Here is a 27,951-nt window from a genome sequence, read left to right as displayed (position 1 = left end):
TCCAGGCAAGGGGAACTCAGACTTTTCTGATGATGATAGGTCACAGACCTGAAACATTAACTCTGTTTTTCTTTCTATAGATGCTGCCTGACCTGCTGAGTTTTGTTTCAGACTTCTTAGCTGGTTTTCCCACTTTTTTAAATGCACTCAAAAGATATTTGTGCTTAATTGTGCATTACTTTTGCCCTAGCATCATTACTGGGTTTCTAAAGGGGAATTCTCCATCCAGAGTGTTTAGAAGGCAACTCAGACTGCATTGGAAGTGCACTGAGCCCATCCATACACCCACATCTGTAGACAAAGGGGAGCATATACCTCAGTTTGGCAGACAGTTAGTGCATGCGGCGTCTCCTATTATTAAAGGAAGCTGGCAAAGCCGACCAGGTAGCACCACTAAGTTATATAAAAGTCTAATTAAACATAATGCTGGATACATGCTGAGAAGGATTCCAATCACAATGGGTCATGCTTTCAGTGGTACCGTATGAAAAAAGGACTGGCATTTATATAGTGCCTTAAACGTAGTAAAATCTTACATGGTGCTTCACAGGAGCGTTATCAGACAAATTTGAGAACAAGCCACATAAAGAGATATTAGGACAGGCTGGTCAAAGAGGTAGGTTTTAAGGAGCAACTTATAGGAGGATAAAGAGGTAGGGAGGTGGACAGGTTTAGGGAAGGAGAGGGACCAGTTTATGGAGGGAATTCCAGAGCTTGACCTTAGACAGTTGATGGAATAGCCACAAATGATGGAGCAAAAGAAAGAGGCCAGTATTGGAGGAACGTGCCCTGATTAGCTGCGCCTGCCAAAATCCATCATCTATATCTGTAGGCCCTTGCTCTTCTACCTGGCAGGGATCATGGAGAACTATCTTCACAAGGACTGGGTTGTCATCTATATTTGCAGGATATCTGCAGCAGCCATTCAGCATAGGGTTGTGTATTCAGGGACGGTAATAGTCAACTGACCTGAAACGTGTCTCCACTTTCTTTTAGATATGCTGCAATGCTTATTCTTGGATAATGGTGGCTTGAAGAGGCACAGAGGGTAACCCTCTTTGCAATAACCTCCGTCAGCACCACCTCCACTTCAACAGCCATCAAACAGGGTGCTCGCCTGTTTCAACACATGTCTGCAAACTTATATCTGCACCTTGGCTTTTCATTCCTTTCAATTTTGTTTGCCATTTCTTAGTCTCCTACTTGTTCTGCCTTGACCAAGGTTGCTAAAAGTGCAGATGCCTTTTGACCCTTTCCAGAAGCTATCAGAATTTTTTGCCATAATTTTGCCTTCTGAAATAGGGCAACTGAGCTGAAAAATGGTGGCTGATGACGTCAGGTCGGGTCCCCGACACCTTGACACCCAAGCCCCATCTTATGCAGGTTGGACGGCGGGCGAGATGGAGGCGCCACTTGCCGTCCAATTTACAACAATTAAGGACCAATTGAAGAACTTGAAAATCCAATTGACAGCCATTTTATGTCGGCTGTTACATTTTATGTCTGGCAAACAGGTTGAAGGGGCAGTTGGAAGCCCAGCAGCTTTAAAAGAGCGGCAACCATTGTGTCTGCGAAGGAGTTGGAGGTACTGGACTTTTCATGTATTTCTGGTAGTTTTCTGCATTGACTGCAAGGTTGGGGCTGTTACTGTTGTCTCTTCAGGGTTCACCTGAGTGAGTGAAACTCCTGGTAGGGCCACAGCATCAGTGATTTATCCTGGGTAGTCTTTGTGAGTGCCTGTCCTTGCAGCAGGCAGCAAATAGCTGTCCTCATTACATCTTTGGGACACTGCAGGCATGGGAATTGTCCACTCTGGAAGCAGCTCCTCTACTGAGGACAAGGGGGGACAGAAGGACAACTGACCAGGGAAATCAGTGACCTGCTGGCCAAGTGCATGCTGGTAATGGGAGAGGGGCAGAAGATTACAGAGTGCGCCGGGAGCAACCACCTGTGAGGAGACATCTACCCAGTAGGTAGGGTCTACCACCCGCGGTTGAGCTTTCTGCAGATGTCGGAGCGCCAGTGCTGCAGAAGACTATGACCGTCCAGAGAGACTGTCACATTTCTGTGTGAGATGCTGACAGTGGAGGCCGCTTCCAACTGAGTGGGTGGCCATCCAATGCCAGTCACACCAAAGGTCACAGTCGCTCTGAACAGCTACACATCAGGCTCCTTCCAGGCTTCCACAGGAGCCATGTGTGGAACCTCACAGTCATCATTGCAGCACTGCATTAAGGTGGTAACTGATGCCATATTCAGGCATGCCAACCAGTTCATCAAGTTCCAGGCGGACTCCGCCAGTGGGCGGAGAGATCCAGAGGCTTCAGCGCCATCGCTGTGTTCCCCATGATCTAAGGCGTGACTGTACACATGTGGCCATTAGACTACTTGCACGTTTGTCAGGGGCCGTCATTAATCGAAAAGGGTTTCACTCAATAAATGTGCAACTAGTCTACGACCATCGTAAGAGTATATTGCAGGTGTGCGCTCGTTATCCAGGAAGCAGTCTTGACGCATTCATTCTCTGGAACTCCCAGGTGCCAGCACTATTCAGCCCCCCTAGTGCCTGCAAGGATTGATACTTGGTGACAGGGGTTACCCACTGAAGACATGGCTGATGACACTGATGAGGAACCCATGGAATGAAGCAGAGAAACGGTACAATGCGAGCCATGCGACCACCAGAGTCACCATTGAGCAGGCCATAGGTCTTCTGAAAATGAGATTTAGATGTCTGGATTGCTCAGGTGGTGCCCTTCAGTATTCGCCAGAAAGGGTGTCTTGCATTGTTGTCATCTGTTGCACCTTACATAACCTGGCGCTGCAGAGGGGGGAGGCCCTGGAGGATAAGGACATTGTTCAGCACGAGGCTTCCTCAGACGAGAGTGGTAAAAGGGTTGAGGAGGAGGAGGAGGGAGTGCAGCCACCTGAACAGCGGGGGGAAGGAGTTGGAGGTTTTCAGGAGTTGAACGCAAAGGAGGCACAGGAGGCTCTAATACTCAGGCATTTTTCCTGAATGGAGGCTCATCTCCCAGCGAATGACACGTCAATCTGAATTCAGGCATTCACATCAGCTTGAAGCACTAAAGCAGGTGCAAATCACAGCTGCAATGGCTCACCTTTCCCTCAAACACAACAAGGCCCAAATGTGTCACCTCTCCCAAGTCTCCATCTCATGCAGGACAACAAGATTGCCTAAAACATCATCATTGACTTGAGACAGATAAAAATGCCAAGTGAGATATGTAATAAGTTTTGCGTGCAGTCTAACAGCAAATAAATAATTCTAAATTGCACCAGTGACCCCTAAGTGCGGTTACTGTTATTTCTTGAAACGTTTACAAGTGCTCACGCATGTCGTCGACCCCTCGCCGCCACCCATGGCAGAGGCAGGTGGCTGTTCAGATCGCCCCATGCCTTTGGATGACCTTGGCAGGTGTCCTCTGCCTGCCCGTGGTCATGAGGGCCCCGGCATGTTGAGGTGACCCTGAGCAGTCTCAGGACCACCTTCCGACACTCTGGGATTCTGAGGTGCTAATGTCACCGGCAGAGGGGACAAGGAGCCGCTGTACACATCAAGAGCGCCCTGAGAGGAGCCCCAGATACATTCTGCTGTTGCTCCTGTGCCCTTGCGAGGCTCAATTGTGCAGTGCCTCCCTGCTGACCTCAGAGGGATGAGCAGCTTCTGGATGTTGCAGGAGCCTCATCGACAGCTCGCTGAGTCACTGCTCCATAGAGCTCATTTTCTCTGAGAGGTTCTGCAGGGCCTGCTGGATCAGGTCCTCCACAGCAGCCACCAATCTGTCAATGGAGGAAGCCAGATGCACAGAGATCAGGGACTGAATTACTCATGGCCTGGATGGAGATCTCCAAAGTCCGAGCCAGAGTACGCAATGTCTCTGGTAACTCCACCAGATCTCCATGCATCTCACGCTGCACATGCAGCATCTCCTGCTTAATGGATGTCCTCAGAGTCTCATCATCAGCATGGGGCTCAGCACTGGTCTCCTACAGTCCCCCGAGTGTCAGAGTCTTCGGCTGATACTGGTCCAGCACTTGTGCGGTGCTGGCACCAGGTTGTGACCACGAATCCAAGGATGCAACTAGCCCAACCGAGGTGACTGTTTCTGAGCTGGTGCTTGGTACAGGGAGAGGATGTGACACTGCACCCTCTGAGGTCCCCTCCTCATCCTCAAAGGCGGGCAGATGTGCCCCAGAGACCCTGCCTGGCCGCTGTTGTGTTTCACCTGCAGGGGAAAACAGAATGATCAGTTGTGATCAGCACTCCTGACTGAAGGACATGTCATTGACTGCAGTGTGGCCACATGTATGTGACTTTGACCTCACGAGCAACCTTCATTGCTTGAGCCAACCCGCCACCCTCCACCTCCCCCTTGACCATACTTTGGGGAACTCACCCTCCTGGCCAGGTGCTCCGGCCTCACCATCAGCTACTGAGCATTCTCCGTCCTCCCTTGCAAGCAACAATGCCTCCTCCTCCACACTGGTGAGAATTGCGATGTTGACCACATCGCCACCGGTCTGGGCCCTCTATCTCAGGCATTCTGTGCCCTCTTCTCCTGTGGAAACACATGGCAGTCAGTTCAGTTGCTTGACATGTGGAGCACCCACTTACCCCTTGTCCTGCATGCTGCATCTGGAACCAATGCCATTGACATGCAAGGTTGGCACACTTTGGGACCATGGTGCATTTCATATGTGTCCAACATATGGCCCATGACAGGGCTGCAGCCATTCACTCCAGATGGATGGCTTTGACTTTTCAGCATCAACACCTGGTGACCCTCCCGTATTAGTTTAAAGCTGTGATGACTGCGCCGTGCTCCTGGAGAGCGCACTGGAGCCATGTCCTCCTCACAACCCTGTGGCTGCTGACCTCCTCTGCAACCTCCAACCGTGCCTTCTTGGTAACCTGGGGAGGCCTCCTCCTTCTGTCTGCTGAGTAGAGGACCTCCTGCCTTGCCTGAAACGCCTGGTGGAGGACATGCAGGGAGTCTTCTGAGAACCTTGGGACCATGTGGTTACCTCTCTCTGCCATTGCCGCAAGCGGGTTTTGATCGTCCAAGGTCTCTGGTAGATTTCTGGTTAATGGGTGGGTCGCCCCTTTAATTGCTATTACACTCCTTTCCCTCTCAGCCAGGCCATTTCCTTCAGCTCAGCTCAAGCTCCTCCCACTGTCCTCCTTGATGTAAGTAGCCCTCTCAGAGCCCTTTTAAATAGCTTTCAGCATCTTCTTCCGGCTCTAGCCCCGCCCCCAAGAACACTCACCTTCCCGCCCGCGCGCTCCCATTTCAGCCACTAATCCGCTGCTGAGATGCTAGTTGGTCAGTTAGCACTCGATTGGGGCGGCAGCTGAGTGCGGAGTGGGATGGGCACCCACTTCCGCCTCCCGGACCCGCTGGGAGAGGTAAAATTGGCTATTTTTAATTGTTCCTGTTCCTCTATGTTTCACTTGCATAGAATTTTCCACTCTGGCCACAAGTGCACTCCTTGCAACCTTCCAAGTCTGATCATGGTGTTATGCATAATCTTGATAATGAATGGCTTTGGACAATTGGGTGCAAATGATGCACTTCCATTCACCTCGGTGCAAAGCATAGGACATGGATTTCTGGAGGGGGCTTCTCCTGTCCATCATAACTTTGGTGGAAGAGCCACTGAAACCTTAGAAAAATGATATAATTGTTGTTTTTCATGACTTATGAGGCTCTTCTGCTGAAGAATTGGCACAACTCCCACAGAAATTGAGTCTCCTAGTTTCTAACCATTTAAGTGGAAACTACAGCTATGTTGGATGATCTTGGCTCACAAGTCTTACTAAAATAGTATCAAAACATTGCAAGGAAAATACGTCAATATCAGCAGCTTAGCATGTAGCATGAGTACTTTTGAATTGTATTATTTTATTATTTCGGTATTGTGGGTATTGCAGCTTGTGCTTTAATCAAAAGAGCAACTTCAGTTCTGGACAACAGATTTTATCCAGAGCCTTCTGGCAAGCAGAGGACACAATGAAATGAAAAATCTAATGCATTCTTGTTGAAACTAGTGTGGTTTGCTTTTGATGTTGCTACTCATTGAGACAGTGATAAATTAGTAAATGAATTTAGAAATTCTAATTTCTTGGCTGAGCAATTTTATTTTTTAAGTATAAGCTAGCTGAGCCTTTTATGTCAATAAATCATCACATCACTTACGAATGGCATCGACATGAAAGTATGATTCATGGGTTTTCTGCCACCATTATATGAAAACAATGCCCCTTTAAAGATTATTTGAAGGCAATGGCAGTGTTTCACTGATAGTGGTCTGGAATCAAGTAAAATTAATACTTGCTTTTGTGAGGCAACATACTGCTTTATTATTTAGTATTAAATGTAGAGAGAATCACACTTTACCGGACAGGGTTATACAGTAACTATTTGAATATATACATGATCTGGTTGACAAACATATTAAAATATCCTTCTCCTTTAAACAGAAGCCCAGGCTTTCTGCCTCTTCCTGTCGATTGGACTGTATCTCTGAGGGGCAGAATTTCTGGCTCTGGGGCCATTAGCATTCTGGAGGTAGACTTCTCGGCCTCTGCTTCGCAGCCTCAACAAAAGGTGGGCAGAGTTCTAAGAAGCAAGCCTCAGGCACCCGCTGTAATATGGGATACAGGAAGCCTTTGCACAACCTGAAAAACCAGATTTTTTTTCCACACAATTTAGCGTCCCTATCTTCAGCCTACACTTTGTGAGAACAGTGAAACCTGCAAAATTAACACTCCCAAAAATAGCACCTGCAAAAAACGCACAGTTATTGAGAAATCCAAGTAACTTATATGGCAAAAGAGGCACACTGAAACAACAGACACGCGCAAATTGCGAACTATGCACAGCCTTCAGTGCACCAAGCCTTTTTACAACATAAGATACGGGACACTGGCTCAAGATCACAGGCGCTCCCCTTTGTAGCTTGGTTCCTTTCTATGTGCAAGTTCTCATAAATTCAGTGTGTCACCATCAGGCGAGAGCAGGTTTTGTGAAAGAAATGGCTTTTGTGGCATGGGGAACTCTTTACCCAAAATCCACAGAGGTAGAGAATCTGCTCTATCTCTGGGATTGAAAGCTTGCATAGCTCTGTCCAGGGATAGTGTTTTTTCTGCCACTATGGATGATGGGTAAAGTATTCCCCACTCTACTAAAAATCTTTAAAGTACATATGATTTTGAAAATAAGGACACTTGCAAAAGAATGGTGGTACCAGTCCCTATTGTGTCTGTAATTTACCGGTTTCACTGTTCTTGCCCTGGCCCAGGATGCTGAAAAATGTTTCCTTCCCCACCAGTGAACCATTGAATGTTAGATGCTTGGGACAAGCATGTTTTGTATCCAGCATTCAAACAGTGCAAATGGCAGAAAACATGGTGAAGGTCCTATTTCCCTCATTTGAAAAATGTTTTACACATGTCTGTCCTCGTAATCTGCATCCGTTGGATCAAGCGCTGGAAAATTTTAGGAATGTTTTAATTCCTCCTGAGGATTCTGTGTGTACATGTGGGAGGTCTCAAGGGTAATGGTTTTACATGTGACTGATGTAGGTTATAAAGGGTTTGTTTTGATGCCTGTGTCATTTTGCCGTGTATTTTGTGAGGGTGACTGAATTGTGTGAAGGTGAGGGTAACAAATTTGCGTGGGACATGGAGTAGGCTTTGGGAGGGAGCATTATTGTTGTGTTGAGAACTTCCTTGAATTTCTAAAATACTGAACTTGGTGTTGGGTATGTGATAAATAACTTGTAAGTAGTTGTGGGACAATGTTCAATTAAATTTTCTTTGTATTGGGTGGGCTATAAACTTCTCTGAGCACTACTTTTTTGTCCATGGGCAGTTTACATTTTAAAAGTCACTGAACTTTCATGGAGATCTGAGCATCCTGTTTATTTCAATGTGTGGTACATTCCAGATTACTGCATGGCCATGCACAGAGGCAGCTTAGAGGGAATGTTGCTCCCAAATAATAAAAGGAAAAATATTGGGTTTAATTTCTTTATTAGCATAAATATTATGTTCAGTGATTGTACCCAACTTGGGCTACACAAAAAATAGTAAATTATATGTTTCTCTTATGCAAAAACTCAAAGTGCATTTTCTACTCCATACAATGGGGCCAAATTTCCAGAGTGCCCTGTGATCTGGAAAAGTACTAATCAACTCACATTTCTTTGAGGGTTCAGGCAATTACCCTGACTTGGAGTTCAGCTGATGGGCCCATCTAGAGCTCAGAATGGCTCACACTGGCCATACCTTCATCCGCATAAACAGCATGTCCTGACTGAGGTGCTGGAGTAGGAACTCCAGTGGTTCCACCCTCATGGCAACATTTGCCTTGTAAAGGGCGGGTCTCACCATTTTCCATTGTCTGGGGATCTTGCTGGTCTCCCTCCAGAATTAGGTCAGAAGTTCGATGGAAACCCTGAGTAATTTCGGCTGCAGTATCTTTGCCATCATCATTTACGTTATGGGACTACTCCTCAGATTAAACTGCTGTATGACTTATCTGTCTTGTCCTATTACATCCCAAGGACAGGATTGCTGTAGAAAAGGAACAGATAGATTAGATGAGGACTGGAACAGGCCAATGAGGAAATCTGGTTTTGTTTTGCTGATATGTAACACTAAGGAAGAGATAGAAATGTGGAGAAACATTATTGTAGACACGGTGATGTAGAGGACGGTGTGTGCATGTTTAGTCCTGATGTAGTGTCTTAGTTGGTTCTGCAGTATAGAGTTAAAACTGTTTGCTTAGTCAGCCTTTTTTAGTCTATTTTGTTGGAGTTGTATAATGCAGCTTTAACAGTTTTGCAAGATCAGATGCTGAAGCTAATGCAAAGGTGACAGGGCACAATAGTTTTTCAGTGTTTACACTGGAGAAATGAAATACAGTTAATGGCACTTAGTTCTTACCTGTATTAAATTATCCAAATTGTTCCTGCAGTTAGAGGTAAATTTGCTTCCTTTGCTTTGAGGTGCCTAAGGGAAATTTGAAATCCTACCCAGTTTTTTCCTGATAAATAAGCAGGGTGAGCAATTGGGCTCGTTAGTGCCCATTTTTTGGGTGCTATGAGAGCTCCTGGAAACGGCGTCAACTGCGCACACGCACACGTGTGGGGCAAATTAGGCTGGCTGCTATATTGGTGACGGCATTAGGACATGCATGGTGAACGCCTGCTGGAAGTATACAAAGTAGGCAGGTCATAATGTCAATCAAGGTACAACACTGATTTGCTGCTAGCGATGTCATTTTGAAGCTCAACACTTCAGCTCACACCCTTTTTTTAACCTTGTACAGCTGAACACATGTTCAGCAGCAGGAAGGAACCCCCTCCAGCATGAGTCAAAGGGATCATTAACTACTTACAGGTTAGTTGCTGGTTGATTTCTTCTGGCTGTTGTTATGATTTTACAAGTGTTTGGTGCTGTCTATAATTGTTCCAGTTGCCAGAATCTACAGGGAGTGGTGTGGCAGGTGCTGAAAGACGTTTTGCTGACTTCAAGGTTTCGACACAAACCAGTCAGCAAGGCATGAGTGCACAACTAGGAAATCCCCTTGGAATACAGCAGGACTTGGAGAATGAATAAATTGAATGCACAGCAGGATAAGCAGCTGGAAGAGGGAGCGGGAGAAGGGCTGTTAGCAGGGACCATATCCACCCAAGGTATTCAGGGAGAAGTTCTCCTTACTAAACCTCAGCGAGGAATATTGTGTCAGACATCTCTGCTTCAGTAAGAAAGTCCTCAATGAAATCTGCCACCTGCTGCAATCACAACTGCAACCTAAGAGCCAGGCAAGGACTGAATCGCCCGTGGCTGTGAAGGTGACCATGGCAACGACCTTTTATGCGTCTGGCTCCTTCCAGGTTGGAGCTGGAGATATTTACAACATCTTGAAGTTTGCCATTCATTTTTGAATAAGGGAGGTCACCAACGCTCTCTATCATTGAGAGCTAACAACATTTCATTCTCTCTTGCAGGAAAGAAGCAGGAAGAGAGCATACAGCTTTGCTCGGAGTGCAGGATTCGCAATGGTGCAAGGTGCCATTGACTTCACGCACATCACTTTGCAGGTGTAACATATCAACTCTGCCCTACATCCAAACCAAAAGGGATTCTTCTCCCTCAAATTCCAACTGGTGTGTGACGACAGGCCGAGAACCATGCAGGTCGATGTTAGTATCCTGGCGGCAGTCATGATGCTTTCACTCTGTGACGTTCCGCTGTGTCAACTGCATTTAAGCCACCTCAACAAACCAAACCATTACAAAGTGTAGCTACTGGGTGACACAGGCTATTCACTGACCATCTGGCTGATGACTCTGGTGTGAAACCCATGCACAGGTGGGCAGCATCCATACGATGCAAGCTGTGCTGCCACACGAAATGTGATAGAGCAGACCATTGACTTGCTGAAACAACGCTTCCACTGCTTGTACTGCTCTGGAGGAGTCCTGCAGCACTCGGCAGAGCAGGTGTCAAGATCCGTCATAGTCTACTGAATGCTGCACAACATCACCATCATGAGGGCACAGCCCTTACCACCAGCTATTGTGACAAGCAGCTAGGAAGCAGGAGCATGAGGAGGAGGAGAAGAGGAAGAGGATGGGAGGAGGCGACCTAGACAGCACCTTTCTGCCCTCACTGTCTGTGAAGAATGCATCCAAGTGTGATACCAGTAAATGCAACCCCAATTCCCCATTCACCAATAGTGCCACATCTTTCCTTCCCCCCGTTACTGATGGTCACACATCCGCTTGGCCACAATGCAAAAATAAAAGCATCACAAAATAACCATTCTAAACAAAATTTATAAATGAAATAATGATATTGCATTCAGTAGTTAACTTATCATCCTTGTGCATTCCGTTAGTGATGTCTTCCATGTGCCTTTGCCTGTTCTAGTGCTCCTAAGCAGTGCTACCCCAGTGGGTGCAGTAGGGATGGCAGAAGGCTGCTGACTTTCAGTGGATGAGACTGCAGATGGCCTTGGAGGAGGACCTCGAGCTGCACTGGGCCTAGAAGGCCCGATTGTGGACTGCACAATCTCAACATGGGTAGCAGAAGTCCAGGATGACTGACTGACGGGCAATAGCAAGGGCACTGGTGTAATGGCAAGAGTGGGAGGATGAATGCTGTCATCCTGAGAGAGGACAGCAGGTTTGTGCTCCATGGAGCCACTGCCACACCCCCAGCATGGTGCCTGAGCAATCCTAGTAATCTGCCGGAGGACAGATTGCTGGACTGCTGTGACACCCTGCAAGCCCCTTTGCACACAGTAATCCACAGCCATGATGGCAGCAGCAGAACCTATGTGTGACCTTGCTGTTCATAAAGCTGGCACCTACAGTATCCTTCCCCCCTGCCCTAGTTGCAGCTCACTCATACACAGTGTCTCACCATGTGCAGATCCCCCCTCTGTTCTATCCTCTAAGACGTGCGCAATGTCAGTATCTGAGCTGGTGGCTGCCAGTGTGAAATCAAGGGACAGTGCTGTGCATTCATCACTCACTTACTGTTCCACCCTCCCTGGCCAGGTTGCACCTCTTGTATCTGAAAGGAAAAAGGCACAAGGATAAGGTTGTGATGTGAGGAGGGAAGAAAATAAGAGTTTAATGCTTATATCATCTACAGTTTGTAAATGAGAAGGCTGTGGGATGAGGGGATGAGAAGGAAAAATAAGTATGAGGGTACCATCATCTTTGATGGTTTCAGCCCTGCCACCGTCCACGGCCTCAGCAATGGGAGTCCCGATAATGACCAGCACTGTCTCCTACATGCAGCTCCTGTTGCCTCCAGTTATGCACCTTGTCCTGCAAAACACAGGGAAGTGTGTCAGTCAATATTGTGCAGTCTCTTTGCCTGATGTGGGTGTCATGGTTGAATAGCTGGCAATGTGTGTAAGCTATGAGGTGTGAGAGGCTTGCAGCAGTGGTATGTGTGTGAGGGTGTATATGAATGTTAGGAATGAGTCCTGATTGATAGAGATTGTTGATAGGTGAGTGATTGGGGGTGTGGTGATTTGAGTACTGTCTGAAGCTAGTGGTAAAACTGGTGGGATATAACCTTTGAAGATGCATATACTGACCTTGACCACTCGTGTAACGTGATTGAATTTCTTGTGGTATTGCATCCAGATCTTCAGGGCTTGAGTCCTGGCATTGACTGCCATGGCTGTCTGGTCCCACTGTCTTCTGAGAGTTTGGAAGACCCTAGGAGGGTGATAGATGAAGCATGGTGCTAAGAGTCATAGCATACAAAAGCAAGGAGGCTATGCTAAATTTGTACAACTCAACTAGTCTGCAGTTGGTATGTTATATATTGTTTAAGGTAAAACATTATGGGAAGAATATAAAAGCAATGAAAAGGACACATTGTTGATTCGCCAGAATGTTACTAGGGATGAAGTGTTACAGTTTTAAAAAGAAACTTGAGAAGTTGGGACTTTTTTCACTGGAGCGAAAAAAGTCAATCAGTAAGCTGACTGAGGTCTTCAAGATTACAAAAGGTTTTGATAGGGTAAATAGAGAAGATTGCTTCCATTGGTTGATATGATAGAAACAGAACAGAATATACTTAAGACAGTAACCAGGGTATGGTAATGCAATGGTTATGTTACTGGATTAGTAATCCAGAAGGCCGGACTAATAATATGAGTTCAAGCCCCACTGTGGCGATTTGAGAATTTAAAAAAATTTGCATTCTTTCTCAGGATGTGGGTGTCACTGGCAAGGCCAGAATTTATTGCTCAGCCATAATTGCCCTTGAGAAGGTGGTGGTGAGCCACATTTTTGAACTGCTGCAAGCATAGCAATCTGTACAACTGAGTAGCTTGCTGGGCCATTTAAGAAGGCAGTTAAGAGTCAATTACATTGCTTTGGGTCTGGAGTCACATGTAGGCCAGACCAAGTAAGGATGGTAGATCTTCTCTTATGGTAATTAGTGAATCAGATGGGTTTTTACAATACCCAGCAGTTTCATGGTCATCATTACTGATAATAGCTTTTTTTAAATTCCAAATTAATTTAATTAACTGAATTCAAATTCTCCAGTTGCCATGATAGGATTTGAACTCATATCTCTGGATGATTGGCCTGGACCTCTGGGTTATGAGTCCAATCACATAACCGCTATGCTGCCATACCCATTGACATCAGTTTTTTAGAAATCTAGAAATAAAAAGCTGGTGTCAGTAAAAAATGACCATTGTTGTAGAAACCCAGCAATCCTTACAGTCCTTACCCATTTGTGATTCCAGTTCCACACCAGCTTAGTTGACTCTGAAATTTCCTTTGGAGTAACATAGCAAGCCACTCAGTTGTATCCAAATGACTACAAATACAGTGGATCATAAAGGAAGCTCGCCATCACCTTCTCAAGAGAGAGGCAACAAATGCTGGCCTTGACAGTGATGCCCAGATCCTGAGAAGGAATAATTTAAAAAAAGCAAGAGGAGGTTAGAAAAAAATGTCTTTCCACAGAGGGCAGCTAGAATATGAAATTTTCTTCCTCAAACTGTTGCTGAAGCAGTGTCCATGGACAGGATTGTGTGTATTGGGTCAGGACCCTGACATCAGGGTCAAATGGACGTCCCGACTATGCACTGTGTTGGGAGAAGTCACCCAACAATGATTTTACCTGAATTGGCCAATTAGGGGCCAGAGGGTGTGCTCGCTGTCCAATTAAGGATGGTGAGCAGGCTCTCAAAGTTGGAGGGCCAATAGAACGCCCTCCAGCATATAAGGAGCTGCAGCCTGACATTGCAGGTACGGGAAAGAGAGGGTGCTTCATTTTGAGGCACTCTCTTAGCAACTTTAAAAACTTTTACATTAAAAATTAGCCACAGCTGCTGCCAGGAGCTCACAGGCCAACTGGAAAATTTCAGTGGGCCTCTGGTAATTGGCCTTAATTAAGAATATAAGAACTAGGAGCAGGAGTAGGTAATTCAACCCCTCGAGCCTGCTCCATCATTCAATACGATCATGGCTGATCTCATCTTGGCCTCAACTCCACTTTCCTGCCCGTTCTCCATAACCCTTCAACCCATTTCTAATTAAAAATCTGTCTATCTCCTTCTTAAATTTACCCAATGTCCCGGCATCCACCGCACTCTGGAGTAGTGAATTCCACAGATTCACGACCCTTTGAGAGAAGTAATTTCTCCTCCTCTCTGTTTTCAATCTGCTACCCCTTATCCTAAAACTATGACCTCTCGTTCTAGATTGCCCCACAAGAGGAAACATCCTCTCTACGTCTACTTTGTCAATCCCCTTAATCATCTTATATACTTCAATTAGATCTCCTCTCATTCTTCTAAACTCCAGAGAGTAAAGGCCTAAACTGCTCACTCTGTCTTCATAAGACAAGCCCCACATCTCTGGAATCAATCTAGTGAACCTCCTCTGAACTGCCTCCAATGCAACTACATCCTTTCTCAAGTAAGGGGACCAAAACTGTACGCAATACTCCAGGTGCGGTCTCATTAATGCCTTGTACAGTTGCAGCAACACTTCCCTACTTTTATACTCTATTCCTTTAGCAATAAATGCCAAAATTCCAATTGCCTTCCTTATCACCTGCTGTACCTGCATACTAGTTTTCTGTGATTCATGGACGAGGACACCCAGATCCCTCTGCACTGAAGCACTCTGAAGTTTCTTACCATTTAGATAATAATTTGCCTTTCTATTCTTCCGACCAAAATGGATAACCTCACACTTATCCATGTTAAAATCCATCTGCCAAATTTGGCCTTTAAATTATCCTAACAGGCTACCTGCCGCTTGTGATGTTACAACAGTTGAGTGGGAGCAGCTGTGAGGAAATTTCCAGCTATGAAAAATGGAATGGTTGCAATTAAATCAGAAAAGCTGTAGTCAAAGAACTAGAAAATGAGCAGATTCAGAATACTTAGCCAATAGCTGGTCTACCAACAAGCTATAGAAGGAACAACATTAGTTAATGTAATAGTAGGACGCTTTTGAAAGAGAAGTCTGATTTGTTGATATATAGAGTAGCACCTGGAACTTAAATCATTGTTATAAATGTTGATGTTATTGTATAATATTTAATGGCATATTTTATATTACAAGATTGTTCTGTTTAATGTAATCCAAACAAAACTGATATTGGCATTATTAGTAAAGTTGTACCCCTCTCATGGACAAATACATATTTGTTTCATGTTTCAAAACAGAACGTTGAAGAGCAGTTCAAATAGTCTGCACTGAAACATTTTGATTAACCTTCCCAAACTCTACATGGTCTTTGATGCATCCTTGTAGACTTTGTCTTCAGCTCTTTACATTCATATTGAAATTGCTCCCACAGACATGTACCTCTAACTCAATTTTGCTGTTGTGTTCTTTCTTTTCTGTGATACAGCAGTTCACCTGTCTTAGTGGTGCTACTGAATGGAAAGTATAGCCATCAATATTGCAGCTAGTTCAGTTCCTTATTTTGTGTCCGGTGGCTGCAAGAATGCTTTTCCTGATTCTCATTATGGTACAATTTTCAGTTTTTAAAAATTTAAAGTTAACCTTAAATAAAGAATTCTCTAATTATGATTGAATATAACTATGTTTCCTGCATTCATAATTGCTCAAACTTAAGACGTGCAAAAATCTTCATTTGCATACAAAATACTGAAGCTAAAACAGAAAAGCATTCCAGTAATAGGCCATATAAATTATTAAATAAATCCACAAGTCAAAAGACTAATTGAGCTTTAGTATGTTTTACATAAATAATGTTAATATTTTAGATAATTTTTGAGAGGTGCCCATTCATTTTAGGTGGCATATTTAAGGTGTTAGTAAGGTGTTAATAATGTTGTATTTTTATTAACAGGAACAGCTTTAGCTGTTGTAATATCTTTGATTCTCATTATCGTAGCATTACTGGGATTGGTGATGTATTTGAAGAAAAGGTAAGGTTCATGCACTTTAATGAGGCCAGTGGAATATGCTAACCAGAACCTACAAGAGAATGCAACATGTCTATTACATAATTTTTCTGTAGCGACTTTGTGCTATTGAAATAAGGAATGTCAATGCTGAAATACCTTTGGTACCCAGGATCTGTATCAAGCACTCCTGGATCGCTGGGCCGTACTTTCCCTACACTGTCCTATGGGGAAAGCCCAATACAGGCAGATATTAGACAATCAAGATGATTAATAAACTTGCTTTAATTCCAGTATCAAAAAAGCTTCTGATTATACTGCTGTGCATTTTTATATTTCCCAAACCAGCCACCCTTACACCCTGAATGTAACAAATTCTGGGCAGTTTTGTACTGTGGGCTAACAACTACTGGGAACTGGGTAGAGCTCTCACAGCCACCAAAGAGAAGAGACCTTCACACAGTTCCCAAAAATGAAAGGATAGTGATAATAGCTTTTCCCACTGTAACCATATTGAATGATGATCAGCAGTTGATTATCAGAAAATAACACAGTCAAATAGTGATAATGCACATCTTTAGATGATTCCCATAAATTGGCTGTGCAAATACTGTACATTTACTTGCCAATATTCCATTTTGTTTTGGTCTCAGTATTGCTGTTTCTGCTTATTAATATCCTCTCCAGTATATTTAAGCATTTTTATGTCTAGGCCAGGGGACTGCTACGACCAGGTGAGAAAGGTGTCTAGGGGTCTTTGGCTGTCTTTACCTGGTCTTATTGTAACAGGATTTAATTTTAAACACACTATGTTTGGAGTGCCCCCTTTTTGAATCCTTGTTCATAAATTTCCAATTATAAGGCAAAGAAATGAGCACAAACAGGCTTTCTGTGGTTTAAAGAAGAAAGATGAAATTTATTAAACCTTAACCTTGTGAAGACATGTAAACTCAGGGAGAGAAAATCTCCTATGTGAACAAGATATATGAAGAATATTGGGCCCCAATGAAATGTAAGACCATATCTTCAATCAATGACTACAGCGAGCTTGAGAAACAGTAACAAGATATTGCCTCAAACCGTTCTACTTATCTTTTCTTCTGCTCTTTTCTGTCCCTATTTGAATGTGTATATCATGTGTGCATGCTAGCGTGGGCGCGTTGTATATCCGTGGGCGTTAACCGTATTAGAGTTTAAGTTTAAGGTTTAAGGTTTCTAATTTATATTTTATTTCCTGTAAGGGGATAGCTAAAATTAGTCCTTTCTAAATCTTCAGGTCCACAATATTCAACAACAAACCAACAAATAAGAAATATAAGCCCGATTGAGGATTATATTTCCTAATTTTCAAGGACGGCAGTACCGTGGCTCAGGGACTGCATGTGATTCATAGGCTGCAGTTTGGACATCCCTGATCTATGTAAAAAAAAAATTGGGTTGGGGTTTGCGCTTGGTTGTGCATTTCGTCCAAAATCGGCATAACCCCGCAAAAGATAGCAGAATTTTAAGCGCTTGGTGTGATCAACGCAAACTGAGTTTCTGCAGGCCTTTGGGGAGCATGCAAAATTATGCCTTTTTTTGCACGCAAGGACTCTAATAAGCACATTTTAGAAGGTTTCGAATGTAACTTTTGAAAATACTCATGAAAAAACTGACTGCTGTACTCCAGTAGAATTAATATATTTTTGAAAAGTAATTTTCAGTAATTTAAAATTGGGTTATTCACAGGTGTTGGTGATGAAAATTTATATCTTTTGATAAACCTATTTTCAGCTGTATTAATCAAGCTGCACCAAGTTACCACTCTTAAAGATATCAAAGAATTTTTCAAAGCATTTTTTTGAAAATTATGTTTTGAAACGCTGCTTGATTCACTGCACTGGTTCTTGCTGAATTTTGCATTTTCCAAAATGCAAATGAGTTTGAGCGGAAAATCAAAAAGAAAATTCTGAGAAAGGACTTAATTTTGGCCACATATTGTGCCCAGATCACCGATTGTACCCAAAGTGTAAACTCTATCACAGCAGTCTGGGTGGTCCTGCAGAACAAAAAATAAGATTGCTAACTCCTAATGATAAAATGCTTTGAGTTGCCTGCCATTGCAATCTGTCTATGACTGTGCACAAGTGAGTTTCACTTGTTCTTAACTGCACCATTAGATAGAGCTTTTTGTGGTGGCAGGACTATGTTTTCCGTTTAGTGAATTTTAACCTAGATTCTGTTTATTGAAAATCCTGATGATAAAACATTTCCACTTCCTCTATCGATTAATTCTAGTTGAGACAACATTAAACAACACTTGTGACTGAATTAAACATCATTAAAAAAAAACAAAGATTATAGTTCCTGTTTCTAAAACAATTGAAACCAATAACTAGGACAAGCTAAAACTGGGTTGAATTTGTTTTAGAGATTGTGTTCAATGTGGGTGTTCAGTTTACATTCACTGATTTATATTGGTTTAATTTGAGCATACTGATCTGAAGGTGATTTGTTGTTGCTAGTGAAGAAAGAAAATATGGGCTCATATTTCCTTAGCATGGAGCAGAAAATTAAACGTCCTTTTTGTCTTATTTGTAGGAGAGTTTTCTATAGCCGCTTACAGGAAGACAATACAACTGGATCTTGGAGCAATTACAACAATCCTGTGTTTGAAGATTTATGACAATAATTCTTTAAATTGTTAATTTTATTTACAATAGGCATTAAGCCACAAATGTACATAGCAAGGTTTTTTTCTTGAAAAATGCATTAAGTTCTGAATGCATTTCCTTTTGTTAGATTAAGGTGAAAAAGAAAAAATGGGGTGAAATTAGTCTCGGGCGCTAGCAAAAATGGGCAATTGCAAATCAGCAGCCCATTTTACACCCCACTTGATTTTCATTTCTATTGGCTTCAATTGCCCATTTTGATTTACTGCCCAAGACTAATTTTATCCCCAAGTAATTTTTACCTACTATTTCTTTTTTAATTCTTGGCATCTATGTGAGTGTTTTTTTTCACAATGTTTAAGTTAACAGCATCAAGTGTACTTGACCAAGCTATCAAATTACAGTGGCAGATCCTGGTGTATAGCAGCTACAACCTGAGTTGCTGTATTATATATGAACTTTGCAGGCTTGTTTTTGAAAATCTAGGCTACATTCTGGCCAAATCTGCTTAAGCAGGATATTGACCGTGCACAGTTGAAATGCACTTTATTTTCTGCTGATCTAGATAATGTTAAAATGTCAAGCTTTGCTTATATTAACTAGTCAGTGTGGTTATTGTTATGTACAGACAGCTAATATGACAATACAGACTAGCATATAGAGAAACAGTTACTGTTCCTAGCGGAAGTATGAAGCTTTAGTGTTTTAGTGGTCTACTAATGTTATCAAAGATACAGCTGAAAAGATAAACACCTTGTGGCCAATATAGGGCAGGTCAAGCTTAGATGCACAGTATTTATCCTATCTTTAAATAAAGGAACTTGGACTTCAGGCAGTCTTGACTTGTTACTGAAGCATGATTATAACATCAGGCAAGTTACCATAGATGTAGACTGTACAGTTGACCTAGAAGAGTTAAAGTGGATTGCAAACTGCTGCAAAAGGCTACCTTTTATTATGGACGTTAGCCTTATTCTATGAAAATACCTCAACCAAAAAAGATTATTAAGTTATAAAGACTATCAGGAATCAAGATGCAGACATTTTAATTATAGGTTTTTACAGAAAAGGGTAGCATGGTAGTACTTCTTCTCAAAGATGTGCTGGATAATCATAACCTTTTCTACTTTGTGTATTGCACAAGCAATCTAAAGAGAGGGAATTGATGAGGTGTTTGTAGTGTGCAAAATGACAAATATCACATTATATTTATGATGTGGTGACTGGGCTCAATGCTTGGCTTGGAATTTTTAAGGAGCGTCTACACCAGATATAAGTTTGAACGTAGTATGAAATAATATGCTTGGAAAGTGGTGTTTTTGAGGCTTTTATCTAATAAAGATTTAAATGTAATAATTTTTATATGGTATCAATAATTTAAATGCAAACATATTATCACCAATTATCCTGAGTGTTACCTCAAGTATCATGGATAGAGTGAGGAACATTGGGCTTCATTTGCTTTAGCAAAACAGAGCAACATTTTGAATGTTTGTGCTGTCACAGTATTGGCACCAACCACAGGTTCAAATATTTTTGTCCTATGCTTGCCAATAAAGAGTTGAAAAAGAGCTCTCTCGTTTGTGCTTGGACATCCAAAAATTCTACAATTTCTTTGCTAAGCCATGCTGCTTAACATGAGCTGACGGGACAAGAGTTCAGCAGAAAAATCTATTTTCCTTCTATATTTTATGAAAAGATAGGAACAAAATAGATTTTGCTTCCCCGTGTAAACGTAAACAGTTTGCCCATTGTTTGAACATCATCTTTTATGTACTGACTGTTTCTAGCATTTTACAATTTATGCAATTTCCCAACGAGAATATAGTTATAGTTTTCAATAATGAATCATAACATGCTTGTTGCTTTGTTCTTTCATGGAATGTGGACATTGCTGGCAAGGACAGCATTTGTTGCCCATCCTTAATTACCCTTTACAACTGAGTGGTTTGCTAGACCGTTTCAGAGGGCAGTTAAAAGTTAACTACATTGCTGTGGGTCAGGAGTCACATGTAGGTAGCCCAGGTAAGGACAGCAGATTTCCTTCCCTAAAGGGCATGAGTGAACCAAATGGGTTTTTACAACAATCAATGATAGTTTCTAGCTTTCAATGCCAGATTTTTTTTATTAATTAATTTAATTTAAATTCCACCAGCTGCCTTGGTGGGATTTGAACCCATGTCCCCAGGGCATTAGCCTGGGCCCCAGTTAGTGACATTATCACTAAGCCACTGCCTCCCCCAATAAAATTCTCAAAATTATGAATTTTAAAATTATAGAGGGAATCACAATAAGGAAAACTGCTCATATACAACATGAAAATATGAATCTTAATTTATCTATTCAAAACTTTGTTGTTGTACATAAAGTGTTCAATGTAATTTTTCAATGAGAACCAAAAATGTGAAATTTCCCCTCTTTTTGTCCCCAAAATGAGTGTTCAGATTGGTCCAGGTTGTCTGTGTAACCACAAGAGATGCACACACGTGATTGACAATGATTCACCCATCTTCCAACTAACAGTGGGGGAATGGAACTGAGGGAATTGCTCTTTCAGAGAGCCAGTGCAGACATGATGGGCCGAATGGCCTCCTTCTGCACTGTAACGGTTCTGTGATTCAGTGACCTGACTGAGATCAGGTCCTCAATGGGGTCATTAATATGGACTGTGCACTGTGCTAGTACTGGCTCTGTGCATCCTTGCAGGAATGAGCTGATCCCATCAGGTAACACAAGGTCAGCTCATTTGAATATTTTTCTTGAGTGCATCGTGCATGATGCAGCAGTGGAGATGGCTGAATTTGTGAACACCAGCAGTCAGACAAGAGCTGCTGACTTTAGAGTGTCAGTAGCATTTTCTTCAGTGAGGCTAGAAATGGCACAGGGCAGCAAGCACAGGGCTGGGCTGACAGAGGGTCTGGACCTTCATTTCATTTTAGAATTGAGGCCTCCCATCACTCTCAGTTCCAAATGGGCACTATGCAACTGGAGTGATGCTTAGGCACTCCAGTGGCATTATGGAGAGGATTGCTAATTTATTTCTTTTTGGTGCCTTGGTGAGCCTTCTGCACAGGAGCCTCGATGAGATTCTATGCCCCAGTCAATTAACCATTTGTTGTCAGGGCTCCTGTCCTTCGAAGGGTGAAGATCCCGCATCCAAGAGCTGCTAGCCAGTTCAAGGGCTGACAGCTTTTCAGTCCCAGCAGCGCCACTGCTGGGACTGCATGCATCCAGGAACAGTAAGATGGAGCAGGCCCCAGAACTGAGGTAAGTGGAGTCAGGCTCGCCAGGGCCAGTCAGGCAGGCCCTGGCGAGGGCGGTGGGGGGGGGGTTCATTGGTGAGGGCGGGAGGGTGGTGTCTTTCAGTGGGGCTGGCTCTTGCCGCTGGGGGGCCCTCCATGGGCCACAGGGTGCCCCATCAGGAGTTACCCCATCACCCCTGAGTCTGCAGGGAGGCCACCAGCTTTACATGGTGGAGGGCCACCCTGCCGTTGGTAGGAGACACTTAAGTGGCCCTTAATTGGCCACTTCAGGGCCTCAGTTGGCCTCTGGGTGGGAAGGCCTTTTTTGTCCTTCCCTGCCCCTGATTGAATTGGACAGAGTTGGGAAGGTTACTGGCGCTCCACCCCCGCCTCGCAACCCGCTCCTGTGGACCGGATTAAATTCTGCCCTTTGTATCACAGGCTTCCAATGTTGCTGATGCTGGTTGGAGAAGAATCAGAACACTGATGACATCATGCACTAAACATGCCACAAGTCATTTGAACATGTTTACATCATCCTGTTTACTATTAAACAAAAGCAAAATGTTCTCCAAATTGCTTTTTCATGAAGCGATATTCTTTAAGAATTATTATGAATATATGAATGAAAAACTGACAAGTAATTCAATAATAAGTTTCAAAAGGGAATTGGATAAATACTTGAAGGAGAACATCAGAAATAGGAGCAGGAGTAGGCCATGCAGCCCCTCGAGCCTACTTCAACACCATTTTCCTGCATTATCTGCGTATCCCTTGATGTTTTTAATATGTAGAAATCTTGAACATACTCAACAACTGAGCCTCCACAGCCCTCTGGAGAAGAGAATTCCAAAGATTCACCACTCTATGAGTGAAGAAATTCCTCCTCATCTCAGTCCTAAATGTCTGCCCTTATTCTGAGACACGTCTCCTGGTTCTGGACCCCCCAGCCAGGGGAAACATCTTTCCTGCATTTACCCTATCGAGCCCAGTAAGAATTTTGTATGTTTGAATGAGAAAAGGCCTGAGTGAGACATTGCCAGAGTGAAGCTGGAATTTGTTGCACATGGGAATTCAGTGCAGAAGGGGAAAGAGGGGCTCCTTTTCCTATTTTTTTAGCCTCCAGCAGCTGGTGAGTCTTCTTCCTTTTACTCCAAGGTGGGTGATTGGTTGGTGAGTGTTTTATCATTTGTCTTTCAAAACTCAGGTAATTTTAGAAATTGTAAGGTTTTTACTTGTTAATACTGGTTAAGCTTAGTAGATTGGGAAACAGTGAGTTAATTAAGAAAGCAATTAAGTAATTAAAGTGAATTAACTAATAGCATAAGTAACAATGGCAGGGCACGTGTTATGTTACAGTTGTATGTGGGAGCTTTTGGATGCCAGGGTATCCAGGGCAAACACGTAGGCAGAAAGTGTAAGCAGCTAGAGGAATTCCGGATCAGGATTATTGATCTAGAAGCCAAACTGCAAACACTGTGCTACATAAAGGAGCGAGAAAAATACCTGGACATTTTGTTCCAGAAGACGGTCACACCCTTTAGAATAGGGTCATCTGTTTTTGTCAGCAGTGAGGGACAGGAGGATGTGACCGTAAGTGAGGCAGGTAAAGGGACCGAGCAGACAGTAGTGGAGGAGCCTTAGACTTTGCAGTTGTCAAACAGGTTTGAGGTGCTTTCAATCTATGTGAATGAAAGCAAGATCTGCAAAATGGATGAGCAGACTGGCCATGGTACTGTGGTACAGGAAGCCACTCAAGTAGGGGGGGGGAGCAAAAAGAAATGTAGTGATAGTAAGGAATAGTATAGTGAGGGGTATGACACTGTTCTGTGCAGCTGAGAGCGTGAATCCAGAAGGCTGTGTTGCCTACCCGGTGCCAGGGTTCGGGACATCTGCTCAGGTCTGGACAGGAACTTGGAATGGGGTTGGGGGTGGGGGGGGGGGGGGGAGGATCCTGTAGTCTTGGTCCATTTAGGTACCAATGACATAGGTAGGATTAGGAAAGAAGTTCTGCTTAGACAGTATGAGGAGCTAGGCACCAATTTAAAGAGCAGAACCTCAAGGGTAATAATCTCTGGATTATTACCTAAGCCATGTGCCAATTGCAGAGAGCACATAAGATTAGTGAAATGAATATGTGACTCAAAGATTCGTTTGGCAGAAGTGGGTTTCGGTTCGTGGGGTACTGGCACCAGTACTGGGGAAAGTGGGGGCTGTACCGTTGGGATGGTCTGCACCTGTACCGTGCTGGGACCAGTGTTCTAGCAATCCGTACAACGAGGGAAGTAGAGAGGGGTTTAAATTAAACAAGGTAGGGTGGGGGGGGGGGGGGAGGGGGTGTTGAGAGATCAAGCTTGGGTAGACATAGCAAATCAAGGCGTAGAGTCAAGGCAGGAGGGCAGAATAGTAATATGGGAAATGAAGGTCATAGAATGGCAGGAAGGGACAGAGAGAGAAAAACCTAATTGCACACCAAGTCAAGACTAGATGTTACAAAGATAACAAAAAGACAAAACTAAAGGCTCTGTATCTGAATGCACGTAGCATTTATAATAAAGTAGACGAACTGATAGCACATAGTGAAGTAAATAAATAATCTGATAGCCATTACGGAGACGTGGCTGTGGGATGACAAGGATTGGGTCCTGAATATTGAGGGGTATATGACTTTCAAGAAGAATAGGAAGCTAGGTAAAGGTGGAGGGATAGCACTCTTAATCAAGGATGGCATTGGTGCAATAGTTGGAGATGACCTTGGTTCAGGAGATCAGGATGTAGAATTGGTTTGGATGGAGATGAGGTATGGTAGGGGAAAGAAGTCACAAGTGGGAGTGGTCTACAGGCCCCCAAACATTAACCATAATGTGGGATGAAAAAGAAATATTGAGTGCTTGTGACAAAGGGACAGAAGTAATCAGGGGTGATTTTAATCTACATATAAACTGGAAAAATTAGATTGGCAATAGTAGCCTGGATGAGGAGTTCATAGGATGTTTTCGAGATAGGTTTTGATCAGCGATAGTGTGAGCGAGGGGGCAGCTGGGAAGGTAAGTTTCAGTATAAAGTACTTACCTCTTGTTTCAGCAGCTTCTTTTTGATCAGCGATAGTGCGAGCCAGGGGGCAGCTGGGAAGGTAAGTTTCAGTATAAAGTACTTACCTCTTGTTTCAGCAGCTTCTTTTTGATCAGCGATAGTGCGAGCCAGGGGGCAGCTGGGAAGGTAAGTTTCAGTATAAAGTACTTACCGCTTGTTTCAGCAGCTTCTTTTTGATCAGCGATAGTGTGAGCGAGGGGGCAGCTGGGAAGGTAAGTTTCAGTAGAAAGTACTTACCTCTTGTTTTGGCAGACATGGGGACTGCTGGGTAAGTAAACTTATATATTCGGGCAGTGGCTAAACCCGAAACACTACACGTGTAGTGTCTCCCACCCATCCTCCTCCTCGAACCAAAAAAAAAGGACTCTTGTGTGGAGGGTTTGGTAAGGTAAGGTTTTCCTTTTATTTAAATCTCTGTTGTCAATTTAGTGTGGAGGGGATGGAAGCTAGGGCAGTTGCATGCTCCTCTTGCAGGATGTGGGAGGTAAGGGTCACCACTTGTGTCCCTGCTGACTTCACCTGTGAGAAGTGCACCCAACTCCAGCTCCTCACAGACCGCGTTAGGGAACTGGAGCTGGAGCTGGATGAACTTCGGATCATTCAGGATGCTGAGGGGGTGATAGAGAGCAGTTATAGGGAAGTAGTGACACCTAAGTTACAGGATAAAGGTAGCTGGGTGACCGTCAGGGGAGGGAAAGGGAATAGGCGCACAGTGCAGGGATCTCCTGTGGCCGTTCCCCTCAATAATAAGTATACCATTTTGGATACGGTTGGGGGGGGGGGACGACCTACCAGGGGAAAGCCACAGCGGCCAGGTCTCTGGCAATGAGCCTGGCTCTGTGGCTCAGAAGGGAAGGGGGGAGAATAGGAGAGCGATAGTGATAGGAGATTCAATGGTTAGAGGAACAGACAGGAGATTCTGTGGTCGCGAACGAGACTCCCGGATGGTATGTTGCCTCCCGGGTGCCAGGGTCAGGGATGTCTCGGATCGAGTCTACAGGATTCTTAAGGGATTGGGGGAGCAGCCAGAGGTCGTGGTACACATTGGTACCAATGACATAGCTAGGAAAAGGGTTGAGGACCTGAAAAGCGAATATAGGGAGTTAGGTTGGAAGCTAAAAGGCAGGACGAGCAGAGTCGTAATCTCAGGATTGCTACTGGTGCCACGTGCTAGTGAGGCTAGAAACAGGAAGCGAGTGCAGCTGAACATGTGGCTACAGAGCTGGTGTAGGAGGGAGGGCTTCAGATATGTGGATCATTGGGATACCTTCTGGGGAAGGTGGGACCTGTACAAGAGGGATGGGTTGCATCTGAACTGGAGGGGCACCAATATCCTGGGCGGGAGGTTTGCTAGAGCTCTTCGGGAGGGTTTAAACTAGTTTGGCAGGGGGATGGGAACCGGAGCTACGGATCAGTGGATGGGGTAGCTGTTGAACAGGCAGATACCGAGTGCAGAGAGTCTGTGAGGAAGGTTAGACAATTGACAGGGCAAAGTTGCAGCCAGTATGATGGGTTGAAGTGTGTCTATTTTAACGCAAGAAGTGTCAGGAATAATGAACTTAGAGCATGAATCAGTACTTGGAGCTACAATGTTGTGGCCATTACGGAGACTTGGATATCACAGGGGCAGGAATGGATGTTGGATGTTCCGGGGTTAGATGTTTCAAAAGGAATAGGGAGGGAGGGAAAAGAGGTGGGGGAGTGGCATTGCTAATCAGGGATAGTATGACAGCTGCAGAAAGGGAGGTCGTCGAGGAGGGTTTGTCTACTGAGTCATTATGGGTGGAAGTCAGAAACAGGAAAGGAGCAGTCACTTTGTTGGGAGTTTTCTATAGAACCCCCAATAGCAACAGAGACACGGAGGAACAGATTGGGAGGCAGATTTTGGAAAGGTGCAGAAGTAACAGGGTTGTTGTCATGGGTGACTTCAACTTCCCTAATATTGATTGGAACCTCCTTAGTGCAAATAGTTTGGATGGAGCAGTTTTTGTCAGGTGTGTCCAGGAAGGTTTCCTGACTCAATATGTAGATAGGCAGACTAGAGGGGAGGCTATGTTGGACTTGGTGCTTGGCAACGAGCCAGGCCAGGTGGCAGATCTCTCGGTGGGAGAGCATTTCGTTGATAGTGATCACAACTCCCTGAGCTTTACTATAGTCATGGAGAGGGACAGGAGCAGACGGGATGGGAAAATATTTAATTGGGGGGAGGGGGAATTACAATGCTATTAGGCAGGAACTGGGGAGCTTAAATTGGGAACAGATGTTCTCAGGGAAATGCACGACAGAAATGTGGAGGTTGTTTAGAGAGCACTTGCTGCGACTGCTGGATAGGTTTGTCCCGATGAGGCAAGGAAGGGATGGTAGGGTGAAGGAACCTTGGATGACAAGAGATGTGGAACAGCTAGTCAAGAGGAAGAAGGAAGCTTACTTAAGGTTGAGGAAGCAAGGATCAGACAGGGCTCTAGAGGGTTACAAGGTAGCCAGGAAGGAACTGAAGAATGGACTTAGGAGAGCTAGAAGGGGACATGAAAAAGTCTTGGCAGGTAGGATTAAGGAAAATCCCAAGGCGTTCTACACTTATGTGAGGAACAAGAGGATGACCAGAGTGAGGGTAGGGCCGATCAGGGTTAGTGGAGGGAACTTGTGCCTGGAGTCGGAGGAGGTAGGGGAGGTCCTAAATGTATACTTTGCTTCAGTATTCACTAGTGAGAGGGACCTGGTCGTTTGTGAGGACAGCGTGAAACAGGCTGATATGCTCGAACAGGTTGAGGTTAAGAGGGAGGATGTGCTGGAAATTTTGAATGATATAAGGACAGATAAGTCCCTGGGGCCAGACGAGATATACCCAAGGATATTACGGGAAGCGAGGGAAGAGATTGCCGCGCCTTTGGCGATGATCTTTGCGTCCTCACTGTCCACTGGAGTAGTACCAGATGATTGGAGGGTGGCAAATGTTATTCCCTTGTACAAGAAAGGGAATAGGGATAATCATGGGAATTATAG

The 27,951-nt window shown here is 44.1% G+C and overlaps 1 protein-coding gene across 1 annotated transcript in view; it reads left to right on the top strand.

Moving 5' to 3' along the window:
• Positions 1-20,184, top strand: part of LOC137375612 (prostate androgen-regulated mucin-like protein 1 homolog) — a 38,527-nt gene extending 18,343 nt beyond the window's left edge. Inside the window, exons 3-4 of the mRNA XM_068042989.1 lie at positions 15,908-15,986; positions 18,543-20,184. Of these exons, the coding sequence (XP_067899090.1) occupies positions 15,908-15,986; positions 18,543-18,627 (164 nt within the window). The 3' untranslated portion in view covers positions 18,628-20,184. The remainder of the gene's footprint in view (positions 1-15,907; positions 15,987-18,542) is intronic.
• Positions 20,185-27,951: the final 7,767 nt, after the last annotated feature.

The sequence above is a fragment of the Heterodontus francisci genome, chromosome 12, assembly GCF_036365525.1.
Source record: "Heterodontus francisci isolate sHetFra1 chromosome 12, sHetFra1.hap1, whole genome shotgun sequence".
NCBI classification, from domain to species: domain Eukaryota; kingdom Metazoa; phylum Chordata; class Chondrichthyes; order Heterodontiformes; family Heterodontidae; genus Heterodontus; species Heterodontus francisci.
Note: the sequence above shows the minus strand (reverse complement) of the source record. Positions and strands in the feature narration are given on the sequence as shown.